General features: G+C 17.9%; 2 protein-coding genes across 2 annotated transcripts; one reads left to right on the top strand and one right to left on the bottom strand.

Moving 5' to 3' along the window:
- Nucleotides 1–827: 827 nt before the first annotated feature.
- PGSY75_1457500 (vacuolar protein sorting-associated protein 4) lies at nucleotides 828–2,087 on the top strand (the record flags this gene model as incomplete). The annotated part of the gene is made up of 1 exon (XM_018788260.1): nucleotides 828–2,087. The coding sequence occupies one exon, from the start codon at nucleotides 828–830 to the stop codon at nucleotides 2,085–2,087; it is 1,260 nt and encodes a 419-aa protein (XP_018639632.1).
- Nucleotides 2,088–2,751: 664 nt separating this feature from the next.
- PGSY75_1457400 (hypothetical protein) lies at nucleotides 2,752–11,751 on the bottom strand (the record flags this gene model as incomplete). The annotated part of the gene is made up of 1 exon (XM_018788259.1): nucleotides 2,752–11,751. The coding sequence occupies one exon, from the start codon at nucleotides 11,749–11,751 to the stop codon at nucleotides 2,752–2,754; it is 9,000 nt and encodes a 2,999-aa protein (XP_018639631.1).
- Between the last annotated feature and the right edge of the window lie 666 nt (nucleotides 11,752–12,417).

The following is a 12,417-nucleotide window of genomic DNA, read 5'->3' as shown; positions in this document are numbered from 1 at the left end:
ATCCAATTATGTGTTGAAGTCTCCAAAACGAAATAATTTATCATGTGTAAATTTTTTTCCGTTTTTTTTTTTTTTTTTTTTTATTATATATAAAACATATTATATATAATATATTTTATGTAGTGATATTTTTTTTTTGTTTATATATATATATATATATATAATAACAGTGAACTACCATAAGGCAATATTTAAAAGTAACACAACAAATTTAAAAAATTTATCTACCACTGAAATTCTGCACAGACAAAAAAAAAAAAAAAAAGAAAAAGGAAAAAAGGAAAATATATAATAAAAAAAAATAAATATTTTAAATATTTTATTAATATATATATTATGGTCGTATGTATATGTTAATTTTCATATATATATATATATATATATTTATTTATTTATTTATTTTTATTTATTTATTTTTACATATAATTTGTAATAATTTGTTTTCGATAAATATATAAATAATATTATATTAATATATATTTATCGGTTGGTATCATAAAAGAGTAAATTTAAAAGTTTTGTTTAGCACTTAAAAATAATAATAAAATAATAATAACATAGAAAAAAAAAAAAATAATATACATATGTAAAAATAGAAAGCATTACTTTGTACATGTAGCACTTTTATGGAGCATTAAGTAATATATTATGATAATATATATATATATATATAATTTATATTTAAGAAAATTTGAGTTGTAATATTATTAATATATTGAATTATGCATAAATAAATATATATATATATATATATATATATATATATATATACATTTTTGTGTGTTCTTTCATGTTGTATTTTTTATTCATTATATTTTGTTCTTATAATGGATTCTGAAGAAACAATAAACTTGGCAGTGAAGTATGCCAAAGAGGCCGTTGTGGAAGATGAAAAGAAGAATTATAAAGAAGCACTAAATTTATATATCCAAAGTTTACAGTACTTTAATTTTTTTTGTAAATATGAAAAGAATTCAAATATAAGAGATTTAATTTTGAAGAAAATGGAAGTATATATGACAAGAGCAGAAAATTTAAAAGAAATGTTAAATAAAAAAGATAGTATAGAAAATAAAGAAAAAATTACAAACACAGAAGAAACAAAAGAAAATATGAAGAAACAAATAAAACAATTTATATTAAATAAAAATGATAATATTAAATGGTCAGATGTATGTGGATTAGAAACTGCTAAAGAAGTATTAAAAGAAGCAATTATTTTCCCATTAAAATTTCCAAAATTATTTAATTCATCTACTTTGCCTTATAAAGGTATTTTATTATATGGTCCACCTGGTACAGGCAAAACATTCCTTGCATTAGCTTGTTCAAATGAATGCAATATGAATTTTTTTAATGTATCTTCATCAGATTTAGTTAGTAAATATCAAGGAGAAAGTGAAAAATATATTAAATGTTTATTCGAAACTGCTAAGGAACATTCTCCTGCAATAATTTTTATTGATGAAATTGATTCCTTGTGTGGATCAAGAACAGACGGAGAAAATGAATCAACCAGAAGAATAAAAACTGAATTTTTAATTAATATGAGTGGACTTACAAATTATAAAAATAATATCATTGTTATGGGTGCAACTAATACACCTTGGTCCTTAGATAGTGGATTTAGAAGGAGATTTGAAAAAAGAATTTATATACCACTTCCAAATATTTATGCAAGAATAAAAATATTTGAAAAATATATCAATCAAAATGAAAATAATAATATATCAAAAGAAGATATAAAACAATTCGCTACACTAACTGAAAATTATACAGGTGCTGATATTGATATTCTTTGTAGAGATGCTGTCTATATGCCAGTAAAAAAATGTCTTCTTTCCAAATTTTTTAAACAGGTTAAAAAGAATAATAAAATATGCTATACTCCTTGTTCACCTGGAGATTCAGATCCTACTAAAGTCGAAAAAAATGTCATGTCTTTAAGTGAAAATGAATTATCATTACCTCCATTGACCATACAAGATTTTAAAACGGCTATATCAAATGTTAAACCGTCATTATCAGTAGATGATATTAAAAAATATGAAGAATGGACTCAACAATATGGAATGAACGGTACATAAGGGGGGAAAATATGATCAATTTATATCATTTTATTTTTAAATGGAAAAAAAATTTAACATATATATATGTATATGTTATTATATTATTATTATTCAACAATATTCAATATATATATATATATATATATATATATATATATTTTTATGGTAATTGTCACATAAAATATATATGTAATCCTTTTTAAAATTATTAATATTTATTTGTTTTTTTCCCTTAATTTTTTTTTTTTATTCATATATATTTCATGGGAAAAAAGGAAAAACTTTCATTTGTTCATTTGTTATTTTTATATCATTATTAAATTTGATATTAATCACTTTACCAACCCTAAAGAATAAATAAATATATATATATATATATATATATATCGTCCATATTTCATATAATTATTATATATTTCATTGAATTTATAAAAATTAAGCTTCCAACTATATTATATATTAATAATTTTTTTAAGAATAATCAGATTTTGAAAATTTTTAAAATATCACATAAAACAAAGTTTTTAATAAGAAACATATATATATAAATATATATATATATATATATATATATATATTAAACATTGTGTTGGTTTTTAAAAAAAAAAAAGAAAAAAAATTAAGGAATCATCCTTTTAAACAATTTCTTATGAAATATAAAAAAATTAAAAACTTGAAAAATTTATATACTTTTTCTCAAAGATGATAATTTTTTCTTTAGAAATATTAAATTATCTAAACAATTACAAGATATATAATGATCATATAAATTAGAATAATTTTTTTTTTCAATTGTAGACAATTTTTTTTTATATACCTTCTCTATCATATGATATGTAAAAGGAGTAATATTATTTTTATTATAATGTAAAATTTTATCATAACAATATTGACAAAAATGTTTATTAAATTCATTATTGATAATAATAAAATTATTTTTTTTCTTATCCTTTTGTTCTTCTCCATTTATATTAATATCCATATTTTTGCTTTTATCATTTTCCATTCTTTTGTATAAAAAATGTGTACTGTTCATATTTAATATATAATTAAATATGTGATATAAATATGGAAACCAATTAAATAATATATTAAGTAATATATAATTTTTACAATATAATATTAAAGCTAAACAATGTATAGGTAATTTTAATAAAAGAAAAATTCTTAATAAAAACCATAACATATCATTTTTATGTGTATTGAATGATTTAAGAATGGAAGAAAATTCGGTTTTCTTATTTTTATTCTTTTCCTTCTTTTTATTAGAATTTTCTCCTTTATATTTATGGGTAATATCTATAATATTATTACAGATATAATTATATATTCTAACATTAATTTGATTTTGTATATACTCTCTTTGCATAGAATACTTAAAATTATTTATATTACAAACATTAAATATATAGTTTAAATATTTTATAGTATTATATATAGGTATGTATTTATAAACAGAAGGTGCAAAATGTGTTTCTAGAAATAAATAATTTGTATGATTATTATATATATTATATGAAAGGATATTATTTCTATATTTTTCATTTAATTTTTCTATATTCTCATTTTGTTTTATTACATCTTCTGTATTATTGTCTTTCATTTCTATATTCATTTGGATCTTATTTTTATTTATACTTTTATTTTTTTGATTTTTTTTTTTTTTTTTTTTTTTGGTATATAATATGTTAAAGTGTTTTTTAAAAGATTTATAAATATCAATAAAAAATACATTTGGAAAAATTATATCTTCTGTATTGTTTTGTTCAGCCTCCTTTTCTTTATTTTGAAAAGTACTTTTTAAGTATAATATATTATTTATATATTGATTATATTGATTATATTCATTATATTGATTATATTTATTTGTGTCTTTGTCTATATTTTGTTTCGAATTATTATCAAACCCATGGTATTCACATTTTTTGTACGATAAATTCTTTTTTTTTTCTTCTTCTTTTTCATTATTATTTTTATTGTTACTTCTATTATTGACTTGGTTTTCCTCATTCTTGTGGTAGTTATTATAGTCTGTATTTTTTATACCACTTTTATGGTAATCGCACGATTCTTTATTTTCTTTATCATTTTTATATACATGTTCCAATTTACTACTCCCCAATTCAGTATTAACAAAATAAAAGTGCCCTTCATTTGTTTGTTCTTGAAAAACATCAATAGGACATATTCCCCAAAATATATTTGGAAATAAATTGGACTTAAATATATATGACTGTGAGAAAAAAGATAAGACATCCATTTTTAAATTGGTAATAAAATAATACAATTCAAACCATAACATATTATATATATAATAACGTATAATATTTTGGATTAATATAATAAATTTCATATATATAATTTTTATTTCTTCATAGTCTAGATTAGCATCATCTATATTCTCATCATTTTTATTTTTTTCTTTATCATCTAATTGGTTTTTTTCCAAATGGTTTTTACAAAATACAGAGAGGTTACACGTATAGAATTCATTAAACGTATGAATATTTTTTTTTAATATTGTAATAATATCTTTGTTATATAAAAATTCATACATTATTTTGTTCATTGTAAAATTTTTGTAATTAAAACTTTTCAAATTTATATTTATATTATATATATCATTATTATTTACTTGTAATTCATTTTTTTTATATACATTATTTTCTTCTATATCAGTTAATTCAAATATATAATCGTTAGTGTTATTATTATGATTCCTTTCTATCTTAACAACACTATTATTTAGCTCAGTTCTTTTTATTATTCCATTTGTATTAATGTTTTGAAAAAATTCTTTTAAATTATCTATGTCTATAATTCGTTTTGATAACATATTATTTATATTATTAGCACATATAATAAGATAAAAATAATTATCTGAATTGTTTAAACTGTTGGGTATTAATTCATTTATTGAAGTGTCGAAATTTAAATCATAATAATTCCAATGAAAAAAACCATTTTTATTATTCTTGAATAAAGAATAAAATAAAATTGATAAATAATGTAATAAACTTTGAGATGATTTTATATTATATTTCAAACTTAAATATAAAAAATATATACAATAATATTTCCTAATATCATAAATACCTATATAATTTTGTATATTTATCATATATAAAGAGGATATATTAAAACGTTCATTTTTTAAACACAATTTCATAAAATCATGTGGTATATAATTACCTATACAATATATTAATATTGCACTAACATAAGGATCCATTTTTCTTATAGTATTTATAACTACTTCTGAAATGTTATATTTACAATAATATTTTAATATTTTTAATAAGGTATACAAATGAAATACATCTTTTTTTTTTAATATGCATAATAAATATAAAGCTATATAATATATATTACAATTTATTTTGAATACATAATCACTTGTAATGTCAAAGTTAATAGAATTTATTAAATTACTATCTTCTGAATTTGTTTCATATTCTTTTAATAATAATAAATATAAGCTCATATGATATATATCTTCATCATTTACATTCTTATTCTTTAATAAATCAATTTTGGTTTTATCTATATTATGAATATAATGAGATTTATGTTCATTAGAATTATTATTATTTATATAATTAAAAAAATCATTGACAACTAATTTATCTATTCCGGATTTGTTTTTGTCGTGTATATTATGTAATGTAACATGCTCTATATTTTCTTCTTCTCTTATATTCTCATATAATTTATTATTATTTATGGGATTGCTATAACTATCATCTTTAATATCTAAAATATTCTGACATATTAATTTTTCCAATTTTTCTTTATTTCTTTCTTTATAAGAATTACTCATAAAAAGAGAATACAATAAAATAATTGTTATATCGATAATTGCATGCTTTCTCGTTTTATTATCATTCCCTATAACTAAATTATAAAAATTCATATTTTTATTTAAACTTATTAAAAAATTATATACAATTTTGTAAGCGCAAATATATAAATGGCTTAATCTATTTATGGATTCATATAAAATCATATCTAACATATTAATTACAAATAAATTATGTCTAATATATTTAGATATAATATTTATAATGATATAACGGATTTTCCTCTTTTGTATTTTATTATCATAAATAGGCTGATACATTTTTGTTGAATAGGAATAAATAGAACTATACAATTTAATAAACTTTAATAAAATTATATTAATATAATTTGTTATTTTGAAATTTATTTTATCATAAGAAGTTTCTGAAAAATTATTATGTTCTTGAATATCATAATTATAATGTGCATCTATATTTTTTTTTTTTTGATTTCCATCAATTTTTTGTTGTTCAATATTTTTATAATTTTTGTTTTCTCTTTCATTTTTATCTTGTTCATTTTCATTTATATCCTCCTTATAATTATAATTTATATTTACATCTTCCTCTTTTATTTCGTTATTTAAATTTTTCTTACATATTGAATAGACTTGATTACAAATGGTATGAACAAATACGCCCATATTATGCAAAGTATGATATAGATGACAATTCTTTTCATCTGCGTAATTTTTTAAGTTCATATGTCTATATATGAGTAAATCACTATTAAAGTAATTACTATGTAAGAAACGAAAATGTTCTTTTAAATTTTCCATAAAAAAAAATTTATTTTGACTCTTACTAATACTTATTACATTAATATTACTTCTTGAAGTAAAATATATATAACAAGCATCATTTTGGTTTTCTATTTCTTCAATAATAGAGAAAAAATTATATTTACATATTTTGTTCATCCTTTTATTTATTTTACGTATTTCATTTTCATCAATATTTATGATGTGATAAAATAGCCAAGAGAACATTTTTTTTAAAACAATATTATAATTTGCATTGTTATTGATTTGTTCTTTATCAATATTAATCATTTGTTCTATTAAAAGTTTATTAAAATGTTTTATATTAATATTATCATTTATAAATATATATTCGAAAAATGAATAAAAATATTTAGCTATATATGTAATAATATCATTTTGGGGTGTTATACAGTTATTATTTTGGATATGGTTTATACTGATAAATCTTTTCATTTTTATCAAGGATTGATAATTTAAGGAATGTTCATTAAGTTTATTTTTTAAAATATTTTCAAACATATAATATTTATCATATTGATCATATTTATCATATTTGTCATATTTGTCATATTTGTCATATTTTTCATTCTCCTTAAATGGGCTTGGATAATACGAATCAAGAAAAGTTGATTGCTCTTGATATGGTTCATAAGATGTTTCATTACAAGTAGTGTTATAATTATTTTCATTGCTATTCTTTTTATTTTTTTTATTTTTTTGTATAGACATAAAATTTAAGTTCCTTGATTTACCCCAAAACGCATTGTTCATTAAATTTTCCTTACTTAAAAAAATGGGAAGGCATGATTTTTTTTTTTTCTTAATCTGATTTTTGTTTTTTAATGTATTAATATGATATATAACATAAATGCAATAGTGATAGAATAGGTATATGTAAAAAAATGGAGAAGGCCACATATATTTTATTGGAGTAGGCAAGGAATAATAACAAGAAATTTTACTGTCCTTAACAATTTGTAGATTATCAATAAGGTAATTAAAAGTTGGTGTAAATTGAAAATTATAATAATAATTATCAACATTGTTACCATTATTATTTATATTATTTATATTATTATTATTTGTACCTTTATTTTCTTTATATATATTTAAAAAATAAACAGAATTGTCATAATTTACAAATATATAATGATATATATCAAATATAGAATAAAAACATCGAGGTTCTATAAAATTGTTGTCTTTATTTAAAGGCAAAACGAATATATTTTGTACACTAAAGGATTCATCTGATATAACATTTTTATTTTTATACGTTATTTTAAAACATAATAAGTTATAAAATGCATCCAGAACTATTAAATATCTCTCATTAGAAATATTTTGTTTCTTATTTTGCAAATGGTTCATATTATTATTATTATAATAAACATGTGTTAATATTGGTCTATATAAAAACTTTATAGAATATATATAATTTGTAAATTTTAAAACATTATTTATATTATATATATATATTACATAATAAAAATTATTTTCATTCAAAATATCTTCATAATTTTTTGTTGATTCATTTAAATCTTTTTCTACAAAACATATATTATTTTTATATGTGTCAAAACAATTATTCATTTTTTTTAAAAATTCATTTTTCATATCTTCTTTTTTCTTTCTCTTTGTGTATATATTATTAACATTTTCCTTATGACATGATATTTTTGATAAGTCATCTTCAATATAATCATATATATTCTTCTCAATATTATAATTAATACGATTATTTATATAACAAATATTAGATGAATTATTTTTTTGATTGACACTATTGATTTCATTATTTTTTCTATTTATAAATGTTATACATTCTTCATTTATACTTTTCTTTTGACCATCATCTTTTTCTTTTTCAAACATTTTTGTTTTGTTCTTTTCCTTTTTATTATAAATTTTTTTTTTTTTATTAAAATAAGCTAGAAACACATTATTATCTTTTCTTAAAAATAGATTATGGTAAAATATTGAAAACGGTTTTGTATATATATTAATCTTATTAATATTGAAATATTCTTCAAAAGATTTTGAATAGGTATCTGTTTCATTATGATTAAAATTGAATAGATAATTCATTATTTTTAATTCGACATTATAGTTTTTATTATAATAATTATTTTTATCATAATTAGAATCATTTTGTCTTTCATATATAGAATCATTTTCCCCTTTTGTATTTTCAATAATATTTACATTTGTTTGGTTTATATGTACATGATCATTCTTAGTTATATTATTATCAACTTGTTTCTCATTTGTAATATATATATTGGTCTCATTTTTATTTTCATCATTATGTTCTATATAATCATAATCCATTTTTTCCTTTTCAATATATTCAACCTGATCAGCCATGTTTTCTTCACCTTCATATTTTATATTCAAAAATTGAAAGTATGTGCTTTCCTTATGTTCTGTTTTTTCATTGTTTATATTAGAACCATTAAACAAATTATAATCATTTTTTTTTTTAAAATGTTTAAAATTATGTTCATCATATTTGTTATGTAAGCATGTAACAAAAAAGACATCGTCATATAGCCAACCAGTTGGATAATTATGATAAAAGTATTTCATATAATCATCAACAAAATATGAAAAAACTTTCTTTTGTATATTATATATACATAATGATTTATAAATAATAAGCATATAAGTATTGTTAAAATTACAATAACATTTCTTAATAAATTTAAAAGGTGTATCTATTTGTTTTATTTTTACGATATTTTTTTCATGATCATTTATATTATAATTATTAACATTGGTATCTAATATTTGAATATTATTTATACCAATATATATTTTTTTGCATAAACTGTTTGTATAATAATTACTATTATAATTAAAAACTTTATTAGTACTATAGGTATCATTCAAATAAAGAATATTCTTTACATTTAAATAGTAATAGTTGGTGTCTTTGATTTTGTTATAACACAACTTGAAATCATTAAAAATAAAAGATATTTTTATATAATATCTTTGTATATTATCATGTTTTAAAAAGGTCATTATTAAATCATTAAAGCTATTTGGTTTATCCTTATCATTTATATTATTTTCTACATATATAGTAGATAATTTTTTATTTTCACATTTATTAAATGAAATGGATATATTATTATTATTATCATTTTGCAAGTTCCCATTTTTTATATGTTTCCCTTCTTCATTTTTTTCTTCATTCGATTTTGTATCATAACTCATACTATAATATAATGTCCCATTCGTATTAAATATATAATAATTATTTTTACTTAGAGATACCAGAAAAAACGTTTGCTGTTTATTCCATAATAAATAATTATATGAATAAAAATTTATACAATTATTAAAAAATATATCTATATGAAAAATAGACTTTTCAAAAGTATGTTTACATATATAAGGAAATGTGTTATATCCTTTTATTATTAATTTATCTGTTACAACTAATATGAGTTTTCTAAAAACATTGTAACATATATCAATAATAGAAGATCCAACATATAAACCAATAACATTTTTTTTTTTCTTTTCCTTTCTTTTTTTTTTTAAAAAAAAAAGGTTATTATGATTATTTCCAAAATTGTTCATATTATTATTATTATTATTATTATTATTATTATTATTTATATTTGTAAAAAATTCATTTTCATCAGATATATATATATTTTTTTTCTTTTTTTTTTCATAATGTCTATAATTATAATATTGATTGTGTACCTTTTTACCATAATAATAACAACATTTATTCTTCTTAAAATTAAAAAATTTATAAAAAAAAGAAAAAATATATAATTCTCCATTAGCACTTAAAATTAACAAATAATCATTATGTAAATTGAATTCTACTTTTGAAATACCTTGAATATTTATACCATTATCACATATATATTTCTTTTTTTTTTCATTATCAGAATATTCATAATTAAGAATGAAATCATATAAATGACTTTCTTTATTAATACTATATAAATATAAAGGATTAAAGTCATTTGTTTTTTTCATGTACTTATTAGTATGTTTCATTCTAAAATCATTAACATTTTTGTAATTTTTTTTTCTCTTATTTTTTATTTTATTATAACACTGAAAAATATTTTTAGGACATATAAATTTATTATTTATATTTGGATCACATAAAGTCTCATTTATGTAATTTTCTTTGGAATTATTTTTAAAAAACAATTTATTTTTATCTGTGTGTGATTTTGTTTTTACTTTTCTAAATTTTGAAGCTTCACTAAAAACATTTATATTCCTATATGAATTTAATTTGTTCTCTTTTTTATAAACTTTACTTTTCTTCATATTAGTATTACATGTTATGCTTTTCAAGCTAACAATTTTTGTATTAATAACTAGCTTATTCAATTTATTATCAGGGTTATTTTTCATTTGTGCATTTTTACTCAATATATTTTGTACACTGTCTGATATAAAAATTTTATCAGTTTCTTGTGAAAAAAATAAAATATTATTTTTAGTAATCATCAAACAGTTGGATGATATAGGTAAATATAACATAGTAATAAGTTTTATGGTAATATTTTTTTGTAATTTTCTTTTCTTCTTATAAGTTTTTTTGATATATGTAATATATTCATAATATTCATTTTCACTTTCACTTGTATCTTCCTCTGAAATTTCATTGATGTTAAGGGAATGAGCTCTTTTATCATAGTCTAATATAACAATACCATTTTTATTCTCAACATTATATGCATATACATATTTATAATTATTACTTATAATATATATTGTATTATCAATACTTGATAAAAAAACTTTGTTATGATATCCAAAATTATTCACATGATCATATTTTAAAGCAAATAATGTAACAAAAGAAAAATCTTTATTATCAAATATATAAAAACAATATTTTGATATAATATATATAAATGAATTACATATACTTGTATTAATATAAATTATTTCATCATCTATATCTATTAAATTATTTATATCTTTTAAACAATTATCATTTCCATTATTTTTTACCTTATTCAAATTTATATCATTTTCTATGTTGTATCTTTTACATATTTTTAATTCGTCTTCTTTATCCAAGCATAACATTTTTTTTTTTATATATATATATATATAAGAAGGTATATATATGTATATGTGTAAATGTATATCTATATATGTGTATAGTGCGCCATTCAAACAAAAAAAAAAAAAAATACACATATATATATATATATTTATATGTCTTTAATCATATATATATTTTACAAATACACGGAATGTATTTATATTTTTAGGATAGAGAAAAAAAAAAACGTAACTGTTAGATATTCTAACTTGTAAAAAAATATTACATATACATATATTTAATTATTACATTCTAGATATAAACTTATGATTTGTTTTATTTCATATTCTGGTATCATCAATAATTTATATATATTTTTTTTTTAATTCTTTTTAATAATACAAAAAAAATTAAGAATATAATAATTCGTTTTAGAATAATTATAAATCTTATTATTATTAAGAATATTAACTTTTTAATATTTTTGACAAAAATGAAAAATATAAATGTTAATAATATATATATTATCAATATTTAAGAAAAAAAAAAAAAAAAAAAAAAAAAAAAAAAAAAAAAAAAAAAAAAAATTATTTTTAAAAAAATAAAAATTAAATTTAATAAAAAATTAAAAAAAAAAAAAAAAAAAAAAAAAAAAAAAAAAATAAATAAATATAAATAATAAATAAAAAATATAATAAAAAATAAAT

Source organism: Plasmodium gaboni, chromosome 14, assembly GCF_001602025.1.
Source record: "Plasmodium gaboni strain SY75 chromosome 14, whole genome shotgun sequence".
Lineage (NCBI taxonomy): Eukaryota > Apicomplexa > Aconoidasida > Haemosporida > Plasmodiidae > Plasmodium > Plasmodium gaboni.
The sequence above is the reverse complement of the archived record's forward strand: the minus strand, read 5'-3'. Positions and strand labels throughout refer to the sequence as shown.